At 39.0% G+C, this 25,035-nt stretch overlaps 1 protein-coding gene across 1 annotated transcript in view; it reads right to left on the bottom strand.

The window, feature by feature from the left end:
- The window catches only part of FAM83B (family with sequence similarity 83, member B), a 45,326-nt gene extending 24,680 nt beyond the window's left edge, over positions 1–20,646 (bottom strand). Inside the window, exon 1 of the mRNA XM_009879829.1 lies at positions 20,203–20,646. Coding sequence (XP_009878131.1) covers positions 20,203–20,646 — 444 coding nt within the window. The remainder of the gene's footprint in view (positions 1–20,202) is intronic.
- Positions 20,647–25,035: the final 4,389 nt, after the last annotated feature.

The following is a 25,035-nucleotide window of genomic DNA, read 5'->3' as shown; positions in this document are numbered from 1 at the left end:
CACTGCCTTCCCTTTCCTTCCCCCTTCCCTCCTGCTCCTTAATTCTCCCTTTCTTTTTTCCTGTCCCTCTGCCTCTCTTTCAAGAACTTCAAACTCAGTTAAATTTGGGATTGGAAAAAAAAAATCTGATTCTGGATAATGAACATGGGATTAAAATGGGGTTTACGCATTTTATGCAAACTTTAAAATACGTCACTTTTTATTGCACATTCCACAACCATCTCTTTATGATATTCACAATGATGTGAATCACAATACAGATGCTATTTAGTTCACTGCCAGTGATTTCAAACCCTGTAGATGTACCTAAGTCTATTTAAAGAGCTCAATTCAAGCAGTAATATGCTTAGGATAAACCAGAAAAGTACAGAATTCAGGCTGTTTAAAATTACTGGTCAAAGGCCAGTGATGCCAATGAGAATTTTCCTCAGGGTTAAACTCTGACAAAGTCTCTGTTTAAAATTTTTCCAGTTTAGCTATATGACATAGTAAAATGCCTTTATAAGTAAAAATACCATGCCTGGACAAATACCTGTAGCAACACTTGTGCTGCTAACAAAAGCAACAGCAATGATGTCAGATCACCACTCTGCAATATACATTACAGACATAACGTATGCTTGCATACAACCGTATGGCACATAATTACATCTGAACACCAGGTAAACAACTCAACCAGATGATTTTAACTATTTATTTTTTTAAAACACAGTGCCACTTAAGAAGGAACCTTCACTGATACTTGAGAGAAGCAGATTACACCACCTGCTTCTACAGCAGCTACAGCTAATGATGCAACACATTGCTAATGACTGTGCACTGGCAGGCTGCATTTCAATTTCACCTCTTTTAAAGACAGCTTGTGAAACTAATTAATTAATTATTTTCTGCAAATCAAGTTGAGATCCTCAGGTGACATCCATTACCCTGGCATGCTAGATTATTTTTTACAGATTAGATGAAAAAGGAAAAAATAATTATGGGCTAGTCTGAAAGCATCAGCAGAATGTCCTAAAGATAAGAAAAGATTAATCTAGTTAATAAGTAATTATGTGCAGCTTTTCAGGAAGAAAACAAATTCAAATTTTTATGCACATTACCATATGGAGAGAGATGTCTGAAATAGAAGGGAAGCAATTAAAAAAACACCCTGCTTAAACCTCCTCTGAAGCAAACTGAAATGAAGCAGATAAGTAATTCTACAATTCTCATAGGCCCCAATGGAGTGGATAGTGAATTGGAAATAAATACAGTAGTAAACAAAAATTTAATTCCTGAATCAAGCGCAGCACTTAAAAGAAATAAAAACAGAGAGGAATTACAAGTAAAATTATTAGTTGTTGAAAAAGGTATAGTTTCAGTAGCAATATTATACTTTAAAATATTGTATTTAAAAAAAATAAATCAATTTTGAAACACTCTAAAAGCTTTTTAAAAGAAACCTGACAGTTCTTGTTCCAAGGTGAATCTTCCACAGATAGTGAGGCATTTGAGGGAGTAGCAAGTCAAGGGATAAGAAAGGAATCAACAGAAACAAACTAAAAAAATTAAAAGAAACATTTCATTCTTATTTCTTGCTGCCAGATTTTTGCTAAACTGATCTTTTAGTCTCTCTGTGAGTTGAATTTTGAATAACCATCTCTGTCAGACAACAACAAGCCATACAGCTTTAGAATGATCTTGGTGACACTTTATTTTTCTGTACATCAGCTTTCACTGATCTACATACAGCTCCTCAACAAGGCCACAGTATTAATTCATCATTTGCAATTTGATACTGCAATTATGCAAAATCACAGGAAAGATTATTTGGTCTTTGCGATACAGTCAGATCAGATAGTCATAATGCTCCGTCTTCGATATCTAATAGTCTTTCCATTTAAATTTAAAAGTTTATTTTTAATGTTTAAGAGTTAATTCAGTGTATTCATAAGATTTTCTTAAATCAGAGTCCACTCCCAGGATGAGCAGACACATGGCTGGGCTGCAGGACAGAGTTCGGCAATCCAGACGCCATCGCCTCAGCCACAGAAAGGAGCACTCATCCTATGCTCATGGTCTGCTCCCCTCATTTTTCTCATCCTCACAAGGATAATGTGAAGCACTCATTCATCAGTGAATAAAATGAACAGTTAGTCAAAGAAATGAGTTATCAGTGTGCAAGTAACTGAACCCTTTATAGTCAACTGAGCTAGCGACCAACATGGCAAGTTAATAGGTTTTATTAATGGGTAGAAGAGAAAGATGTTATCACAAGTCTTCCATTGTACAACTTCATGTAGAATCATAGAATCATAGAATGGTTTAGGTTGGAAAGGACCTTGAAGATCATTGAGTTCCACCCTCCCTGCCATGGGCAGGGACACCTCTGACTAGACCAGGTTGCCCAAAGCCACATCCAGCCTGGCCTTGAACACCTCCAGGGATGGGGCCTCAACAACCTCTCTGGGCAACCTCTTCCAGTGCCTCACCACCCTCGGAGTGAAAAATTTCTTCCTAATATCTAATCTAAACCTGCCCTTTTCCAGTTTATAGCCATTCCCCCTCGTCCTGTCACTACATGCCCTAGTAAAAAGTCCTTCCCCAGCTCTCCTGTAGGCCACCTTTATGTATTCGAAGGCCGCAATAAGATCTCCCCGGAGCCTTCTCTTCTCCAGGCTGAGCAGCCCCAACTCTCTCAGCCTTTCCTCATAGGAGAGGCGCTCCAGCCCTCGGATCATCCTTGTGGCTCTCCTCTGGACACGCTCCAGCAGGACCCTGTCTTTCTTATGTTGAAGACTCCAGAGCTGGATGCAGTACTCCAGGTGGGGTCTCACGAGAGTGGAGTAGAGGGGCAATGTATGTGAGATCATTCCCCTTTCTACAAAATATTCCTCCTGATGTGCATTGCATGCCAATTCACACGCACACACACACACATCCACCATTTGGGTAATGATAATCAGAGATCTAACCATGAAGCATGCTGAACAACTGCAAGAAATACAAAGCTCTGGCTAGGGCAAGGGGCTCTCTTCCAAAACATGATGGCAGGCACCTGGATTTAAGAATGGAGGAAAAAGAAAATCAGTCTCCATGGCACCTACTGCAGTTCTTCAGTAGCTTTCTTTGAGAGATTTGCTGCCTACTTGCGCCAGTGAGGCCCTTGCAGCCACAAAACATTCCTGTGTTGAACAGCTGGACGCCTCAGGGGTATATATGCTAGCAAACACGAGGGGTAGAGGAAAACTCACTTGTTTTGCTATCAAAACCAGAACCTGTCTAATCGTGAGGAACAAAAGCAGAAACACCACTGACCAAACTACCCACGGACTTACATTAAGCCACATTCTGTCGGAAAGTTTGCTCTTGAAAAATGTGCCAAGCATGCTAATAGCTTAATATACTAGATGACTTGAGTTGCTTGAAATAAGGATGGAGATGAGAACCTGCAATACCGCTGTGGAGGAGAGGTGAACATTTTATTCCAAGAACACTTTGGAAAAGAACTGCTTTTTGATGCAAGCTAGTGCCTTTCAAATAAAGATTTGTTCTTATGAAGTACCTCTCTGATCTCAGGAAAGATCTTCCCTTGAGTAACCTGCCCTCTCCACATTCATGCCAATAAGGCTCTCCATACCAGACTACTGTGCATCCTGTGCGTGTGTGCATACCTAAAAACCACGCTCTCTGTAGCACAGCATGTATGCGTGCATGTAGAGGATTGCACGCACATGTACGTGCGTTGACTGAAAAAGAAATATTCTAATATTTGCCTCTTTCCTTTAGATAAAAAATTTCAAACCAGCATTGTATTGACAGAAGTGTGGAAAAAACAGCACTTGTATCACAGGATGGCTTTTATCCTTTTTTCTTGCTCCCTTAACAATGTGCATATCTTTTTCTGTTCTTCAGAGTCTCCTTGTAATTCTGAACCTGCTCTCAGATGTCGGTGCAGTCTGCACTCGCTAGAGAGGTGAGGTGCAGCTGTCAGGAAGGAATGTTTCAGGGAGTTTATAATTTTTGGTCAACTATGACCTGTAGTTGGTAATTAAAAGATACTCCAGTCTCTTATCAATCATAAAAAATATAATATACATCATCTTAGTTGGCATGGGAACAATTTTTGCAATGAAACAAGAGTGAGGCATACAAAAGGTAAGACTTTCATGACATTGACATGGGTGACAGAGCATTCGCTGAAATGCAACCTAAATCAGAAACACTACTTCAAGTGAACAATAAAAAAGAAATTTTCTTGTTTCTCACAGCTGCATAGAGGAATACTGTGAGAAAAAAAGTAACAGCAGAACAGATAGAGCAGATAATGGGGAAGCGAACAACTCTCTGCTTCATATTTGGATATGACTGAAATATTTCTGCTTGAACCCTTTAAAGCAAACAAACAATCTCATGGACATGAACAAATACACAAAAGGTTGATGCAAAACATAAAGTTTTATACCATTAGAAGCACCTGAGGATCTCGACTACAGCTTAAGCTCTTCAAACTGTGTTCACTACCCCTAGTACATGAGTACCCCAAACTAGGTATATGTCTTCACAAATCACTCTGAGCTAATATTCACATTTATAGATGAGGAGTCTGTGTTCTACGAGGAATCTGTATACAAGTCTTCCAAGTCCTAGACCAATGCTTTTAAACACAAGACATCTATACTCAGCAAAACTAAAAACATACAAAGAATAACATTTTAATTTTTTTAAAAGGATCTAAAAGATATTTGAATCGATAAAAATGCATGAAACTAGAAAAGCATGTGAATCATTCCAAAAAAGCATTTTATCTAGTTCTAGAAGATATTAGCATAGAAATATCTATTTAATAAACTGTTATTTAGGGCCTTCCAAATCATCCATAGCGTAACTAAAAAAATTAAAACGTACTGAAGTCTGCTACTTCTCTGTCATAAAAGACGCAGAAAAATTACCAGAAAAAAATAAGTAGCTTTTTGAATTCCTATTAAATTACTTACAATGACACTTAAGTACATATGGAAAGCTTTTCATATGTAAAGCACAAACCATGTCACAAATGTGGGAATAAGATTATTACATCTATTTTTATCTGGGAAACTGAAAATATACAGGGTGTGTGCGTGTGCGTGTCACACCGCTGTCCTGTGCAGGGACATCTGAGTCCGCCCATGGCTAATTAGTTTTGTGACTGGAAACAGTCTAGTCACGCTAACGTGGTGCTCTGGGAAGGTGAAAACGCCCTTCTCCTTGTGAATATCCTTGCTGCACTTTATACCGTGCAATGCGAACAAATCCTCAGAGGCTAATGGCTTGTTCTTACACAGACGCTGAGCATCCCCAAGTCCCTCTGAAAGCAATCCCTGCAGCCACGCAGCAGCCTGAGCCTCACCTCGCCCTCCAGTCCTGCATTTAAAATTCTCTGCACCTTCTCTTTTGGCTGACTGTCATGTTGAGTGATGAGGTACACCAGCAGAAAGCTCAGGCAGGCTCAGTCCGGGCTTGCAAAATGGGTTTCTTCAAGCAAACTCCATCGTTTAGAGAAAAGTGATTGTACAAAAAAAAGATCTGATCTCCTGAGCGATTATGAATTAGTTACCCAGAAGTGCTGACTCTAAGACTAGCACCCAAGTGGTTTAGGGTCAGATTTATTCTTGGTATCAGGTCTTTGAAGACACAACAGTGTCAGGCTTGTGTTGTGCAGGGAGTCAGATTTCATTATCATAATGGCCCCTTCTGGCACCGAAATCTGTGAATCTCTTAGTTTTATCAACCTCAGCTGATTTTGTAGTCTGGAAACGGCTGCTAAGATGAATTGGGAGGGCCCCCAAATCTGGTAACAAACGATGAGTTTTTAAAGGATACAAATATTGATTATTGTTTACCCAGCTATTTTCCAATATAATTTCCAATAATATCAATTAGAAAACTGTATCTCAAAAGGAATGCGAAGACAGGGCCCATGGAGAGGACAGGTGAATACACAACAAGCAGCAGCATACAATCAAGAAGTAATGAAGACTGATTTATACAAAAATCGTATTCATTAAAATATCAGAATCACAGGTAGGCTTGGTGGGGAGAGATTGTGGCAACATGAACGAGCTCAAAGCTAAAGTCTTGCTGCTGGGATTTTGTGGGGAATGAACCTGCAGCCCAGGGAGTCTCACTGGATGCAGCGCTGAAGGCTCATTCCCTTGAAAAACCCAGGCACAAAGCACCCACAAGCATGCCTGAATGCAACCAAGCAAGCAAAAACTGCAAATGAAGCACTGAGGAACATTTGGCAACTTGAAAACAAACAAAACATTTCATTTGAGATTTTGTTGGGTTTGTGGTTTTGAGCAAATTTGAGAAAGGAAGGAAAAAGAGGGTATAGTTTATTAACATTAAAGTCCCTCCCGGAAAACTTACTGACCTTCAAGAGCCAACCATGACTTTGAAATCAACTAAAAATGTCCTAAGTGAATGCCATTCCCAATTTTCATAATGTGTTAATTTAGTTAAAGATGTTAATAATTACCATGAAAGAATTTTTGCATACATCATATTCATAGGTGTTCTTCATTTCAGCTTGTGTGGTGCAATATTTACTGTGGCAGCTGCTGACAGCAACTTTTTCAATGAAATTCCAAAGTACGTGCTTGTGTGTGTGCACGCATATTTATTTATGTAAATATTATGTAACCTCTTTACATAGATAATTTGAAAATTATTTACTGTCACTTTTTTCCTTTTTATGGGGAAAGGTATTTCCCCTATTGGGTTTATATAGTTTATAGTCATAAGATTGACCAAGCAAGGTGCTATACATTTCACTGTTTCAGGCTAAAATCCCTTCCAGAGCCACAGATGAGCAATTTAAAAACAAAACCAGAACAGATCAGTGCCTGTTACTTACATTGCAATTCCTATGGACTTCATTCATAGATGTTGAAAAATAGATATCTTATGATATGAAAACACAATTCAGTGTATTTTTACTGTAACTCGGCACTATAGGATTTAGAGTAAATGGAAGACGCTAATTCAGAAAAAAAAAAAAAAGAAGAAAAAGTACTGGATTATTTTTCATTTGTATGTTACAGTGCTTCCCATAGTTACAAAAGTCTCCTCACTAGAGAAATAACTTAAAGCCTGGTCAAAGCGATTTCTTGCATAATTTCCAGATTTCCAAACAGGAGAATATTTAGTGTACTTATCAGTTACATCACCACTGTTAGGACAGCAACGCCTCCAACAAGATGGTTTTTGTACTTCTGTGCCATATGAGGGATTTTCTTCCTAAAATTCCTAAACGACACACATTCAGCCAAGACTGAGCAAAAGGTCTGCCCAAATTCGGACCTACTGAGCAGGGAAAAACTATGCTAAAACCAATGCCCACTTCTTTTTCATGCATTACTATATGGATCCCCATACAAACTGTATGAAAACAAGCAGCTTTGAGCAAGTTCCATTTGGGTTTTTAAACCTAAAAACTCTATGTGAACATCAGGTTGAACTGAAGTGCAGCCAACAATGCTATCGTCACTTCTTTAAAACAAGATAGAGAGATTTCTGTATTTGGAATTACAATGCCACAACTTTTTGTTTCTCATTCAGTGTAGTATTTCCACAACAGATAATGCTACATAACAGTGCTTTTTTTTTTTCAGTCAACGTAATTTGCTGGAAATACCCCAAAATCCTTAAACACCTAGCTTTTTGTGTTCTTTTAAAACTAATTATATTCTACGGAAAAAAAGTCTGTCAAAATACAAACTTCAATGCCTGCGCTTAAGTACTACTATGACATATTTCAGAAATTAGATCTTTTTCCTTTTCTAAATACCTGTATTTTTGTTACCTGTAATCTATTACCTTAAAAATAGACAGCTGGGTTATGGACTAGAGAGTAACATATTAAACTGGAATGCTTTCTTCTTTCACTTTATATCTCAAGAGGGACTACTTTGTATAATTAAATGTAGCAAGTCCCCTCCTCAGATAGTATAAGCAATATCTCTCCGTAGAATTTAGCAGATTATGAAATTCTGATCCCTAGGATTTTTTGAAACACTACTAACAAAATTCAAAATTAGTATGTCTGTCTGTGTACACACAATTTTGCATCAGCATAGTGTCATAATTGTCCATGAAACTATTTCTCAAGGTGTTTGGTTTTGGTTTTAATTAATTTAAGAACATGCAGCATTTAAAAAACAAAATCCATAAACTATTTTGGACAGTTCTACCACAACAACTAAATTTCAGATGTTCACTTCTTCCTGTTTTTTTCTTTCATTTTGCTTGCTTGCATGCCAGCATGCATGAAAAAGTGCACGTGTGCTTTTAATAGATATTTTGCAATCATTTCACAAGCCTTAGACTACAAATTGAGAAACTTCTCTATGGAATTTTCCTTGCACTGGGTATGAGATCAGGAAGCATGTGTAATGCGGCAGAAAATGAAGCCTCTATCCTCACTACAAACTCTTAAGGTTTGCTAGCAGAGGAGTAAATAATTTTGGTTGAGGCCATTTACATGAAGTTAGAGAACAAAAATGTTCTCTGATAGACATTCTATACCGGCAAAAACTACTCTTGCTCTTTATGCATCAACATGATAAATTAGTCTTGCTCTTGAATTTCTTTTCAAAGGACCAGTGTATCCTCTGTATCATTCATATGTGCGCCCATTCCTTTGGGTTAGACTTCTGTGGGACCTGGGCCTGTGTGTGTGTACTGGGATCAGGAAAGGAGAACTGAGTGGTGGAATAGCATCTGGGGAAGGAAAAACACTCCACCAGTTTCAGTGCCGTGCTTGGTTTCAGATATTCAGTTATTCTACATGGTTTTTATTCAGAATAAAAAAATTACAGCAGTCTGCTTGGACTCGTGTTATTCTTTTTTTAGTTGCTGACACTGGATGCAATCAACAAGTGTACTGTGGCACGATTTAAGAAAAAGAGATTATTTAAATATTTAAAATCAGATTCTTAATGATACATGGTCAGGTCCCTAGGCGTCAATCTTGCAAACATATATGCATATTAAGTTAATGGAACCTCTTGTGTACATATATTAAACTATTTAAATCCTCTCAGGATTAGGGATCTAATTTTGTTTCAAGAAGAAAAAAAGTATCTTCTTTGAACAAGTATTATTTTTTCCTCTCTCTTCCCTTTATTACATACCTATAAAATTTCTTTTCAAGTTTTATTAGATGTGTTGTTTGACAAAAGGAGATGAAAATCAATTGTGTGTGCAAGTAATTTTTGTAATTAAATAGGCTGTTGTAATTTCTGATACACAAATGCTCAGTCTCTAAACTTCATCCTTGTTGCCAAAAACTTTGATATATTGTGAAGTAAAACAGAGGGCAAATAACACAGTCCTATTCAGAAAATATACATCCTCTAATATTTAATCTAGTAGATCTACAATCGATAATAAAGATCAGAAACCTGCCAATAAACTCAAGTTATTTGACTAGCCATTCAAAAGCATTGCTGTATTTCTAACATCATGACTGATTTATCACTGCTTACTGGTAAAGACAGAGGATGGGGAAAAGACTCAAACTCCCTACAGCAAGCACTTGCTTCAGGCGTGCTGACTGGCATCCTCCAAGGCACCCATGTTTCTTTATTGACCTAAGAGTTAGCTCACATTCCCGTGTCACACCAGGAACTGCATTCAAGAAAGATGCCAAAAGTACCTACTCACCTCTGGCTGAGGTGTGTGATGAAAGGAGAAAAGGCTGAGAAGAGAGGCGAGAGAGTCCAAGAGGAGGAGCTGGAGTGGCGGGGTGAAGAGGGAGAACTACAACCGAAATGTATAGGTTTCCTATAAGTACGGTCACTTCAGGGGGCGAGAGCAGAAATAGTCTGCATACTACAGACACTATGCATAACATTCTTGCCTTATTTCCATCCATTTGATACCGTTGGAGTGACTTCTGCTGTACACAGGACAGCACGGAGCAGAGCCCAAGCTGAATCGCACACTGTCCCATCTGCATTTGTCTCAAGCTGTCCCCTTCCACATGACACTGTAAGACTTAAGTAATCCAAAGCTGCCAGCATTTTCACCCTGGGTGCTGGCTCCAGAGTGTTATGGTCCCTCAGGAGATCTAAACAGTGTTTAGTTGCTGCACTGGTTTCTAATAGGAAGCCTCCCAGCAACTGAAAGGACTAGCAGAGATCCCTGCTCCTCTGACATGCCTCTTCTGCAAGTTCCAAAGAACAGCACATCTTTTCCTTCCTTTTTATTCCTCCAAAAAGCAGTTGGAGCCTTGGCTTTGCAAGGCGCTCACGTTTACACAGAAGAGTTTCCTGGGCTCTCAAGAGCTTGTTGCAAAGACACTGTTTAACTCCTCTGAACTTCAAGTCACAGTACCAAGTCCTTCCTCAGGACAGGAATCCTGTGACAGGAGATTGCAATCGTGTATCGCAGCACTTCAGAGCTGGACTGCACTTCCATCACTAAATTTGACTTATGCATAAGAAATAAAATCATCTGACTAATTAGATTTCTGGCACGAGTGGCTTACTGTCATTCAATAAGCCTAGAATTCACAAACAAAATAGGTGATGACATTACTGCAATCATACAGTGCATCGTAAAATCTATCATAAAATACAATGATATTACTTGTGATCGTATAGCGCTAGGACATGAAATAAGGTGATAGCAAATAAATAAACAAACAGAAGACTCAGTCATAATCCCCAGTTTCATCTCCACACTTAGATTTCTCATTTCAAAAGCATCTCCTTTGAGAAAAATGATTTAGTTTTTATTACATTTTAAAGCAGCTTTCTGTAGACTCGTAACAGTACTGTAAGGGTTGGATCTGTTGATGCTTGATATTTTTAGGCCTATCCTCAGCAAAGACAGGTTACAGATCTCTATCAAACAGACACTGTGCAGCCACATATACCTGCCTATTATTTAAAAGAAACCCACACTCTTGACAGTGACTTTTCAGGCAATTATTTCGTGGCTGTGCTAATCCACCATTAGGCAGTGCCACGAAATTATCAGAAGAACAGATAGCTTCAGATATTATTGTGCTCTGTCATGCTGGAGGGAGACCTGGCTGCTTTGACAGGCGGTAGCCCCCCCGGCACTTGAGGGAAATCAGATTTGCCGGCTGACACTGTCACTTCTGTTCGCTGCCTCTGATGTCTCTGATCAGGAGGTACAGCTCACGAGCAGTGAATTCCGCACAGCTTAAAAAGGGCTGTCCCTTGGTGGGCATTTCCTGAGAAAGGTCCCACAGAGAATCAGCGGGCACTTGCTCTTCTTGCGCTGGTTATTTCATCTCATCCTTACTTTTATTTCTGGCTTATTGAGCATCAAAAGCCTAGCAGGAAAACACTAACTACAGTACCTTCTGGGGGCTGATGCCACTCAGATTCACCTGAATTAGAAGGTGATGCCTAGTGCTTTACCTAGTGCTTAAGCCATAAAGGGAGTTTATTGAGCTGAAGTGCAGGCTGCTTGGCAAAGAGTGCCTGCAGCTCCAGGAAACAGCAGGAAAATAAGGCTGAGATGTTATATTTGCCGTTTGAACTGAAGGCACACCCATCTGGCTACCTGAATGCACAGTCCTGTGGTACTGTTCAAGCCCGATTGCTGGTGGATGAAGCAGATATCAAAGTTTTCTTTTCATCTCTAAGAGATACGGCGCATAACTTCTCATATTATCCTATCGTCCAGCTTCATCTCTCACTGTAGGATCGCTGGCAGAAGTGGAAAGGCCTGAGGAGATCTGGTGCTGCAGTTAGCAAAAAACCCTGGATAAAAGACACACCACAGAAGTTTTCCGAAGGCAGCTTCGTGCCCACACGCCTTGCTGGGGAGAGCAGGGGTCACCGTAGACCCTGTTTTTGAGGTATCTGTTCTGGTTCCCTCAGGTCTCACGTCTTCTGGGCAGTCAGTGCAAGCATGCCAGACAAAGAGACAGAGCTGGTTAAGATAATCCGCTCTCAGCTAAGGTATGAGAACATGCTGTGTTCTTGAAGATACACCCTCTTTATCTGAAGATAAGAAAGGACTTTATGCTTTCACAAACATTTCTGAAAAGTAAGCACTACAAAGCTACAGTTATATACTAATGTAAACTTTTTTGGAGAAGTACCTCAGAAATTAATTTTCATAACTATAACACTAAATGCACGACTATGATTTTTTTTTTTATCAACTAAAACCCCAGAGACAAGAAAATAAAAACTTGTTATCTGACAACTCTCAGGCTTTTGGTTTATAATTGTAACTCTTTTTGAATTGTGCTATATACTAATTTAATGTTTTTCTGGCTCAGTATTCTCATCTATAAAACTACACACACTTTGGTCATATTCTTTGATGGCTAAGGATAAAGGAGAGCATATAAATTCTGAATCTACTGTTTGTACTTCAGTAGTGGTATGCCTGTACTGGCTGGCACCAATCAGGAAGACTAAGATGCAAGTAAACTCTATTATACACAGGCAGGCAGCAAAACATAATGATGTTTACAGCTGCAGAAAACAAACACCCAGGATATGGGAAAAGATGTCAAACAAAGGCAAGGAAAGCAGAGATGGCTAGTTTGGTTGCTTCCACTTCTATGTTTATAATGCAAATAACACTACTGTAAATTCAACTGGCTCACTGATCAGCAGACTGTATACTGAAAAATTATTAACTTTGTTGATCAAGTAAGCCATAGCCAGGTCTTGCAATTATTTTTTTTTTTTAAGCAGTTCTATTGAGGTGAGTCATTTTATGGATGTCTGCAGATCCTACAATAAAGTAGCAAGCTCAATGCCAGTTACGCCCCGTTACTGTTATGATGGCCATTGCTTCTTTCCTCCCAATGGTAAATTATTGTAGGATTTTAGAGTAAAAGCCCTCTGAGGTCTCAGGCATGCTGACAGCAGTTTTGAAAATGTGGACTTTAATTTTTATTGTACAGAATAGCATCTCTTTATTAGAAAATGGTTATAGACATATTTTATCAACAAGCTAAAAGGAAAGGTGTGATTGCACTGATGTCAGTGGCAAGGTCTGCACTTCTTTCAGAGAGGTAAATACTGAAGTGTACTTGGACTCTATCACCTGCGCTGGAATACTTGCAGTACTCCTCAGGGAAAATAACACAGCATTAAGCAAATTGTTCTGAAATAATTACAAGTGAAGTACATACTTGTACTCAGATCTGATACATGAGGAAACTTAATACATGTAACTCAGTGACATTCAATCCCGATCCTTCCAAACAGGAGAAAGGGAAATTCTGAACTGGCAGCTCTCCTTGGATTTTTGTGCTTTTTGTTTTTCTCCATGTCAGCAGTTCTCCACTTTCCATGTAGTTTCTATCATACGGTATTACACAAATGCTGCTGCAGTATTGCAGATGTCTGCATACCAAGCTATGCTCATTTAAAATTCTATCATAGATAGTATAATATTTTAGTTTCCAAACTCTGATACATAACAAACAAATTTAAAGTTTAAAATCACCCAAAATGTGTCCCCCGTCCCTCAGAGCATCACTGTCTATGTTGGAAAGCTATTAGAGATCAAAAGCTATGCTAAAACTGCAAGAGATCAAAAAAGGCCTACGGCAATATGAATGTGAAGTGATTAAGCCTATAGTTCTACAGGCAAGATTGTTCCCTGGCTGAAAAAACTCAGATCTCTTCAGGATAGGAATTCAGAAGAACAAAAATAGCACTTCAACATTATCAGGTTTTTTTGACAAACAAGAAAAGGAGAGGGGTGAAACCCAAATACACTGGACTGGGCACTGAAAGAAGCATTCTGCCTGAGCAAAATTATTTTAAATCAACAGTTTTGTATTTATAGCATATTTGGACCTATTATTGCTTCAGCATATTGTAGTACAAAGTTATTGCTGAATATGATAAAGAACATTTTAATCTACTGAATGTGCAAAAAGAGTAAATGACTTTTTAATAGCACTTTTGCTTTGACTAAGATTTATGTCAATGAGAGAAAAGATTTTAATGAAAAAGTATTGCTACAAAGGCTATGTGTATGCTTACTGCTTATATATATGTGAATGAGACAGACATTAATAAAGAAATACAGCTGCATGTAAGATCTGGCCTTTAATTTTCCCTATTCCATTTTTAAATCCATCCCAGAGCTCTGATATTTTGATAACACATTAGCACGTTCATGACATAAAAATGGCAATACCTATACATTAGTTAATTATGTCTTTTAATATAAAATATGAGTATCAAAGATGTTGAAATAGTCTTGCAAACCTTTGACCTGATAGAAACCTGTGAGTAAAAAGACACTGCAACTGATTCAAAATGATTTTATCAGATTCCCACCCCTCGGGTTAGCTCTAGCCTCTGCTTGCTTTTCAGTTTTGGATCCTTCCCGCATACCGGGACGGCTACCAGGAAAAATTGTGGGTTTCATGTTTAGAGCAACTGTGTACAAGAAATGCGTTTCACAGAAGTCCCAGGCTTTCCTGGTTATAAAAGCGCTTGCAGACCTGTCCCATCGATGGCAGTCCTCTCTGCACTACAAATTTACTGCTGTGACTGCTCTGGGATTACCCTTACATGGAGGGAGTGGGAGGGCAAGGGGAGGAGGGGACAGGAAAGTAAAATAGTGTGAAGACTCCAAAGGCAAATCCAAGCAGATAAAATACCTGAAATAGTTACTTGTTGTGGGCAGATGACAAAAAAATTGATACCGCGTCACGCAATAATAGCACCAACAGCAAAACACGTGTCCTCTTCCAATGCATGGCATGTGCCTATGTGATTACAAAAGCTGGGACATGACCTCACACTCTCTAATAAATCTATCAAAAGCTAAAAGTTGTATTTCACCTGGAAACCATACACATGACTGCCATGCTGGTTTTCAACTAACAGGGAGTCATTTAACAGAAGGTGAGTAGAAGTGAACGATGAATACATCCTTCAGCTCAGCAGCTGAAGCAAAAAGCACCTGCTGAAATCCTTGTGGGGTAGAATATTTTGGCAGGGAAAATGTTACTTATACATCTTCAGCTGGGAACTGAGGCTGTCTACGTGTTACCCTCCACTTAAAAAAGATACCCACTGTTTATCAGACACTCTACAGATAATACAGAAAACTTCTGAGTGGGATGACTACTGCATCTATTCTCTCTCCCTGAATTTAGCAGAGTGCTCTAGCATTTATGAACAAAATAATGCAGACCCCTCTCTTGGGACTTGGACTGCTGCAATTAAGGAGCTGTGTCCTTAAAGGGGGCCTACACAAAAGATTAGGAGTGACTCTTTATGAGGGAGTTTAGCGATAAAGACGAGGGGTAATAGTTTTAAACTGAAAGAGGGCAGATCTAGATTAGATATTAGGATGAAATTCTTTACTGTGAGGGTGGTGAGACACTGGAACAGGTTGCCCAGGGAAGTTGTGGATGACCCATCCCTGGAAATGTTCAAGGCCAGGCTGGATGGAGCTTTGAGCAACCTGGTCTGGTGGGAGGTGTCCCTGCCCATGGCAGGGGGGCGGAACTAGATGAGCTTTAAGGTCCCTTCCAACCTAAACCATTCTGTGATTCTATGAAGACAAGCATTGCCACAAGCACAATTCATTATTGTTGTTCCAGTCTGTCTTCAAATTATATTTAAAATAGTTGGCAAAGAGTACTGTTGAGAAGATAAAAAAAGATTGCTCCACACATCCAAGTTTCTTTCGGTATAGAAACATTACTCTTCATCTAGGCATGTAAAGAATTTCATTTTCTTTCATACTAAAATGCAGCCAGTACTAGATCATTAGTACTGTACTATACATGTGACCAAATGAGATCCATAGTGAATAAACATTTTTCCTAATACACATCTCACTCTTGCCTGAAACAAAACAAACAAACAAAAAAAAACCACAAAAGAAAATCTTTCCTTTTTTATATGATTGCAAACTGAGTCAACTGATTTCGTTTATTTAACTAGGTCCACTGCTCTAGAAGACAACACAGGCATCATATTTTGTACGTAACTCTCTCTTTCTCACGAGAATTCAAGGAAAGTCCCTTTTGACTTACTAAAGGTCTACCTACAGTGGGTCGAGCAAGACATAATAACATGTTACATTCGCTTACATTGTAACTTAATTCTTTTCCAAGGGTCCAAGTTTTTCAACAGTTTCTCACATTAAAAAGCCCCATCATAAGTACTGCAGCAAAAAACAACTGCCTTTTTTGAGTTTCCCAAATGAAAACACACTAACCTCTAAATTCCTAGTTAAGCTTCTAAAAACAAGTAAGATTTTAAAAGTCTCACAACTATCACTGATTTTATGAACCCAGTGTTAAGACTGCTAGTCTATTTGAATAAAATAAAATCAGTGAAAAGTATTGCATATTTATCAAATAGCATGCAACTTCTTGCATTCCATCAGAAATTCCCTCAAGTATGTCAGGGAAGTCTTTCAGTGTTTTCTGGCTTGTGCTGCGAACCAGCAGTCCTTGGGTTGTCTAAACAGCATGGTTCTTTAAAAAAACAGGTTTGAATTCTCTCCAGGAAGAGTTGATCCTTATTTGGATATCAATCTAAAAGACTCAGAGCTATGCATTCTCTCTAAAACTATGTAGGAATGTCTGGGTGGTGGAGAGAGGAATCCAGTTAATGAAGTAAGGGAAAAACACACTGCCAGAAGGACCCTTTGGTGCTCTGTCCTGTCCTTTCCCTGTTGCCTCACCCTGTCAATCACACCTGACAAGATAGTACAAGCTGCTGCTTGCACACATGAACAAGCCTCATAACTGATGGGTTTGAGGCAACTCTTACGAAAAATCATATAGTGAGAGGACGCTTCATTATTGAAGTCTCTGTGTTACTTTATAGGAAGAGAAGGAAGTCTCACATTAAACTGACACAGATGAGTAATCATCTTGATACCATTTCCCAGATGAATAATCGTCTCAGGAAAAACTGCTAAACGTTATCAGTTGCGGTTCAGACAGCCCAGTCAGGGTGAGTCAGGCTGTAGAAGCACCTCAAGCTTCAGAGAAGCCGGAAACCTGCCAATGATTAAAGGTAGAAGCCTCCAAAACACACAAGAAATAAGGCTACTGGCTTGTTTGCAAAAGTCTGTCCATCATTAAGGTCAGACAGACTTCGCAGTGCCGTTTCCCCACATGGTTATACCAACATCTGAAAAAGACTGGTGTCTCCCCAGTTGACACAGTCACACCAAACAGCCTCCTTGTATGAACACAGGTTATGTTGACAGAGGTGGGTGGTTGGCACGTCGTATCATTGGGAGATGAGGTCTTGTTACACCAACAGTAAACCCATTTTGTTGACATGTTAGGTTTGACCTAAGGCACTCTGCTGACATCATTCTGACAGCACACCTCTCCCGCAGAAGTGCTGTAGTATAGACTGTAACGTAATGCCATCCTATGTGTGATACAGTGCCCCTACTCTAATATAGGTTAAGAAACATATATCACAAGCATGGATTCATCTCCTTAAAACGGTTAGGTCATTTTGCTAGGATTTAATAATATTGATCATTTTCTGTAAGAAAAACTCCATTATTATATTGCCTATACTTACCATGAAGGTGATATGCATAATTTTTATGCAGATTATGCATTTAAGAAACATGTAAGTCACAAGATTTTCTTACGACACTTTTTCATAGTCTCTGTTTTTAGTCTAGTGTAGCACAGCCTTTTAAATGATTTTCCTCTTTAGTCAGGAAAAATCAGTCAGCAAGCAAGTTGCCTAATGTTGTTTACAACATGTCTTAAGGTCAAAATTAACATATGTAATGATCATTTTAAGGAGTGACACTGTGATGCATCAAGCATGAAAGAGGTCAAGAGTAAGTCCACTAATAATATCATCTTATCCTTATGTATCTCCAAATATTCAAAAGAACTTAGGTTTCAACTGGCTCAGTCACCTTCACGAGTTTTTGGGCTAGTTTATACATATAAATACCTATTGAATGAATTCCTTCATGAGGTGAATTAGTGCAGAAACATTCTCTGCCTTGCCCTTGTAGGAGCTGGTTTCCTACTGCACCAAGTGTTCAGGTAGCCCAGGGAAATCAGTGCCTGAACTCAGGTACTCGTATTTGGTGCTTGAAGTTTGGAGGTATGAATATGCCCATCTCCAACAGTCTGTTTATTTTCCCACAGAAGTTTGCCGAAATTCCCATAGATTTTGCTTAGAGCTGTATTGGTTTAATGTGATTTGCTGAAGAACTTGTTTATTCTTTACAGGTGTCTGTTTTTCATGTGTAACTTTTTCCTATTTCCTTTGAATATCCTCATATGACTACACATCTCCACTACTACATAACAAAGAACCCTGTTTAATATAACTATATTTTTATAAATGGCTTAGGAGAAGTAGGTTAGCCTGTTTACAAAGTGTTTGTCTGCTATAGGCATGTCTTAAATACCTTACTTTACTTAGAAATCCTTTAAACTTTTCTATGCATCTGCAGACAGAAGAGGCTGAACAACACTATGTCTTTTAGATTTAATGGCTGCTTCCTTAAGCTACCAACCCATATCACCGTATCAAAAGTGTTATGGTTGTTGCTGTTGAGGTTGTGCTGATCAACTAAACAAACCTTTCGGCTGTCAGATTTGACAGTGACACATGCATAACATCATCTTTATGAAGGGGAAGAGCCACAAGCACATCAGAGAGCCAATATACTATGCCCTCAACCTTTTTCCAAGCACTACCACCTAAGAGAGCTGTTGAAAAGGGACTGGATTGCAAGCAGCCAGACAGCTAGGCACAAAAAGCATGGCAACTAACGGGAAACAGCCTTTCTTCATGGCATTTCAAGACCTTGTAGCAAAACTGAACTAGTCTTGGCAATAGAGTTAACTGTGTTTTTGTGGTTTCCCTTACAGCGGATACATTGGTAGCTCAGGACCTGCAGTTGAGAAGGATCACAGAATACCGTGGGCAAATCACGGTCAGTCAAGCCTCACTATGTACAAAAGCAGAAAACACCAAATCTCATTCTGAAAGGGACTAAGAGGGAGAGAGGTAATTAATTCTCCTCTTCTTTGAGCATACAGTCATTCTAGACTGTAAACTGCAGGATAAAAGGCCTAGTGACAACTCTATTATGGCAACAAGTTATATGCTTTATCTAAATAGAGTAGAGACATTGTAGAATGACGTCATCCTTCCCTGTCCTTTTCAGCCGGTTTCCATTGCACACACTTACATGCGTATTTCAGCCACTGAAGTGTTTACGGATGCACTCAAGCTAGAGCCCGTCCTACTGATTTAAAGCCCGTAGAGTCAAGCAGAACCCAATTATTTCGTAAGATAGAAAGAAGAGCATGACATACTTGCTAGGGATACTTCTGAAACCTTGTCATATCTGTCAAAAGCAGTAACATGGCCCAGGGTCAAACAGAACTGCATTCTAAGACATCTTTTGGTTTTGGTTTGGTTTTTTTTAAGCTTGACACTGGGAAGCAACAGGCAGTTTGTACATACAGCACCCTGTCAGCAAAGTGTAAGATGGGTGTACCTTAGGAAACTCCAGACGCAAGTGTCCCTAAGTGGAGACAAGTACATTTGGAGACGTGTCCACATTTCTTATAAATTACTCATTACTCAGAAATCAAGGTAAGGTACCCAACTAAACTCTGTTTCCTTGTTGCCTAAACCTCTTTTTTTTTTTCCTTCTGAGCTCTCTTTAATACTGTCTGACTAATTTTTGCAAGGACAGTTGGCATGCAAAATGATAAAACCTGAAACTCTCAAGGTACACAAGTCACATGTACACCAAAGTGTTATTTTCTTCTAACAACTGGCTACCATGCCAAACTGATGCATGTTCCCACTGACGCAAGAGAGAAACCTTAGGATATATCCTGAAGTTAGACAGAATTGCATCACTTAAGGGATATTCAACTGAGGTCAAAGAAAAGGTGTGCTGATTATCTACGAATTTCTCATGGACTGGTCAGCATTACAGTAAAATGCTAATTATGCTTCATTAATCCCTGCAATTAATCCCTGATCCCTTGCAAATAAGGTTAATAACATCAGTGCATGTGATACCAAGGGACCGATCTCAGTCTGTGAAAACCTTTCTGTTTGACTTGTTAGCAGCCAGACCATTTTTTCCTGCCAGAAGAAAAAAAAAAAAGCCTCTAGTAAAACACCAGCTAGATTATTATTGCCGCATTTTTTTTCCAATATTATTTTTCATGTTTACCTTTCTTGCATCTCGTATCATCTTCCGAACAGTTTCCTTTATGGTGTAGGGCTGTGCTCGTGGTGGATGAAAAAGCAGATCAATATTCGTGCTACCAGAAATTCCAGGCATCAGGTAGGGCCAACCTAAGTCAAGATTTGGAGCTTCCACATCGGATTCAATAGGCCAGTATGTTCCCGAGGAAGAGGTGTCATCAACGGTATGGTTAGAGGAATAAATTGTGTTTTGGGGAAGTTTGTGAACATTGTTCAAAATATAATCAATTTCCTCATCTGCTAGGAACTCTGAGCATCTCTCTTTGGAAAGAAATTCTTTGTAGGCTTCTAAACCTCCTTCAATTAAAGCATCAATAGCTACTCGATACCATTCCTTGTAATGAGGTTCAATATAGTTGTCTGATCTGCATTCATCATGTAAGGATGACAGCAAAGATGAAGTTTCCATTTTCATGTATATTTTGTATAGCGTCTCTTAAACTTCCATTCGCGAGCTGATGAAATGTATCTGTAAAGACAGGAAAGTAAGCAAACAATCAGAATATTTTTAGTGATCTATGACATGCACACAGATATTATTCAAAATACTTTTCTGGTAATATTGCTCTAAGTTTTTCTTTTATTAAACAGCTAGATAAAGAGCCTCTTCCACATAAGGCAAAACGAAACACATGTGAAATTAAGGGATGTGTTGAAGTTTTTCTAATAAAAGCTACAGCAGCGCTCATAATACACTGAAGATCTGTGCTGGTAACAGCAATACATACCCAATGCATGTTTCAATACGCTACTGTGGGTTGTGTTTCGATGCTGTCTTTATAACAAGTGGCAGAGTAGTGTTCAGAAACATTTCGGAAATCAATTCTACTTCCTACTTTTTGATGCATTAATCTTTCTCTGGAACACATACCTTTTCTCTGGCTTCTTTGAAACCACAGTCATTCAGGTCCTTCTCCTTATCTATCTGTTCTCCCATGCTGATCTAATCCATTTCTTGCTCCCAAGCAGGACCAGCCTACCTCATTTCAGTGAGTTATGAGGAACTCCAGAAAGATTTCTCCTCCCACATCTGGGATCAAACTCTGAATCAGCAATCTCATGTCTAGTTTCTACCCTGCACATTCCCTCTGCCAAAAGGAGCGGCTGCTTTAATCTTACCTTTTTTTTTTTTCCACCAAAAACCATTAATAATAAGTCATTTACTGCTGATGATTTATAAATTCATTCTTACCATCTTTTAATTTCATTTAACAAGGGCTGAGAGGGTTGGTTTCTGCTGCAACAATTTGGGATGTAAGGTAGAGACAGGACAAATGGCCAACGTTTCTTCTTTCATGTCTGTGCAACCCTATGGGACTCCAGCAACTCCACCGTTTGCCTAAAACCTAATTCATGCAATGAATTTCTGCACTGGGCAGGTAAGCCACAGAAAAAAAAAAAAGAAAAAAAAAGAAAGAAAGTGGGAGGTGGATTTCCGTGAGAGTGGCACAAGCATGGCCATGTAAAATAGAAAGATGGTACATGGTAGCACTGTTTCATCTTTCAGGGCTGGGGCATGATGCTTAAGAGACAGACAGCAGAAATAGGAGGACATCCAACAAAGGCAGAATAGTTACAAAAAGCATATACAAAGTATAAGCTGAAAATTAACATTGCGTTTTCCTACAAGCCTCATTACTAGCATAGCAGTATATTATATATATAGCAAGGAATAGTTGTACGGAGTTCTGGTTGCATTTACTGGCATATAAACATAACACGGTTTTCTCTTCACATCAAGACCTTTCAGATAGTTTTGCAAACAGTGCATTTGCTTTCCACTGTCTGCTGGGAACAGCTTAAATCTTCTTGAAAGGAAACATAAATTAGCTATATTAACCTAAAGGAATGAAAATCAAAATCTCCACACACTACTGATACTCCAAAGTCCAATTAAATGTTCAATCAAAGCAAGATTTCTGGGGAACTTGGGAAATCAGAGGTTAAAAAAGACCAAGAAAGAAAAATCCAGATCTGAGGCTGGCATCAGCATGTCATATGAAATAATTCCATTTGAATCCTGTCTCTCAGCCAAGTAGCAGGGTAGATCTTCCCAGATAGGATTGCTTTCGAGCCTGGGGGAAAGGAGTGTTTCTGGCTGCTTCCAGAGTAGCTCTTTGTGGTGAACTGGAAAGCAGCAAGAGAAAGGGATCCGATTGCTCTCCCCTGATCGAGAATTACATGTATTCCTGTGACAGATACTCAGGGCTTCGTTCTACACTGCTCTCACAAGTAGAAACAAAACATTATAAACCAGGAGCGATACCATTTCCCTTTTCCCAGATGCAGGCACAGCCTGTGGTGTAAAGTGACGGAGAACCGAGCATGTGGTACAGACAAGACAGACCCATTCAAAGGTCAAACTCTAACAATATTGTATGGTGTCAGTGTCCCACGGAAGCCAATTGTCTGGAACAGGTTTTCAAGACATTTTAGATGAAGAAGGAAAAACTACCAAGAGCACAAAATGCAGAGTTACTCAGCTGAGTTGTTCTGAAGAGTCTGAACACTAATACAGGTGACTTTACTGAGAAACTAATACACCTCTCTTGTAGGGCCCTCCAGGACAAGTAACTCTAAACAGCGTAGTAAAACAGTGTAGTGTTATTATTAGTCTTATTTAAGACTAAATCTGATTTTTCAAAGGCAAATGAAAGACAGTTCTAAAATTATTATTACTTTGAAATGGATATACTTCTAAAATAGGAATTTTGCCACTGATTGCATATATATGGTTGAGAAAGACATAAGTGTTTACTTCAAAAGCTTGTCTAAATCCCTTTTTTATTCTTCTCACCCTTTCCTTTGAAAATAATATACGGGAACAGGGCTATACTTAATATGTAAAGTTGTGCAATATAAAATATTGAATGTTGTGAACAAATAAAAGGCAAAAAATTACTGCATGTGTGTGCTGGCTCACGTGTGTTTTTTGTTTGGTTTGGTTCTTTTGATTTGTTTTTTGTAATATTGTTTGACCTGTCATTGAAAACAATTAATTAATTAATTGTTGCATAGGTCAAATGCAGTAACTTATGCTCAGACTTATGCTGAAAGCAGGGTATAAATATACCATAATCTCGGAAAGGTGAGACTTCCAGCGCAGTGTCTTCCAAACAAGAATGGTTATTCTACAGTGAACATCTTTGATGTTGAACTTTGACTTAGAAGTGCCATTTATAAAAGAAACTTAAAGTAGCGCACGTTTAAGAGAGTAAATGTAAAATCCATCTGCATGGAAATAAATCACAGTACTGATGAGACAAATGAAAAAATTCTAATTCTGGTTTTTGGAATTAAAGACATCAGCATGTGATACATTCATGAGAAGAAACAAAAGAAAACTCCCAAATTAAAATGATGGCTTCAGGTGTATTTGACGAAAGCTCTAGATGTCTTGACACAGGTATTTTCCTTCTTAGAACCAATATAATTTTGGATAGAGAGACAGGTTTAGACAAAATTCTAAAATAAACTTTTTGGTGTCTTCTTCAAACATGTATAATGATTTCTGTATAATCAACTTGATTCTTCAAAGATTCTCCTCAGGTCAACAACTCTATTAGCAAGTTGTGCAGAATGAGGCCCATCTCTGGCGGCTTCCAGAGCTCTATCAGACTTCACATACATGATTACAAATTTTACCAGCATGAGGAAAGCTGTTGTTCATCCTCTGAGAAATAACCTTGGCTGTTAAACCCACTCCAGTGTACCAGCCATCTTCTCTGCTTGGACACAGGGATCAGTTACTTAAAACGTTTTTATTAAGTGACATTAATGGTCTAAAATTGAATTCAAACTCCAGTGCAGCTGTAAAAACTGAATCTTGTGCTGAAGAACACAAATTCTGAATCCTGCACTAATGTGATCATCTTGTCATTATATCAACAACATATTCTGTCCTTTCCAGTGCCATTATGAGGAACCCAGCAAGAAGAGAGCTTTTTCTTTGAAAGAAAAGTAACCGTGCATTTTTGCAGAAAGGCACAGAGTATCCCAGCTTCCACAAAAGCAGGATGACAAATGCCCACTGAAGAAAATGATGCAATGCTCTGCGGTGGTTCCAGGAGCAGAGTCCTCCAGGCCAGAGCTGAAGACAAGTAACTTCCCTGCCTTACTAATATTCTCAGGATTTGAAAAATTTCCTATTCAGCAACTTTGGGGAGCAGCTCTAACCTCAGGCTTGTACAGCCGGTCCTCGGCAAGGCCCTGGCCATGGTGCTCTCCTTGGGATGTCCTTATTTCTTTTCCAAAGGAAAAGTGATCGCTTCGACAGTTTCTGCATGAAGTTTCAACTTTGCCACCTCAGCTAAGAGAAATTTAAACCATGGGAAGATCTTGTCGCTGCCCTCCCCCCCTTCTCAGGTATGGGTTTTGGGACATCCATCTGAGCACCTCTGACCGGAGGCTCTGCTGAGGAGCGTCCCCGCTGCTTCGGGGCCTGCTGTGCCCAGCCTTTAACAGGATAAACAGGCGTTTTACGACAGCTGCCTTCCACCAACCTTCATATTACAGAATTGTATCAGGAACAAATAATAATTACCTACATTAAGCAGTGACAGGCAATTATTCCACTATAAAAGAAATTACAGTATTTTCCGTGGATGCAAAGGGCATCAAATTCAAGCGAAAAAAAACACCTCCCCAAGCGTTACTGCTTCTTTTTTTAAAAAAACAAAACAAAACAAAAAACAAACCCAAAAGAAACAGCAACAACAACGAAAAACCAAACCCAAACAAAACAAAACAACCCAAAAAGTTAACTTTTCAGGCAAAACGGAGTGCAACCGGCCCTCCC

The sequence above is a fragment of the Charadrius vociferus genome, unplaced genomic scaffold (genome assembly GCF_000708025.1).
Source record: "Charadrius vociferus isolate BGI_N301 unplaced genomic scaffold, ASM70802v2 scaffold342, whole genome shotgun sequence".
NCBI lineage: Eukaryota > Metazoa > Chordata > Aves > Charadriiformes > Charadriidae > Charadrius > Charadrius vociferus.
The sequence above is the reverse complement of the archived record's forward strand: the minus strand, read 5'-3'. Positions and strand labels throughout refer to the sequence as shown.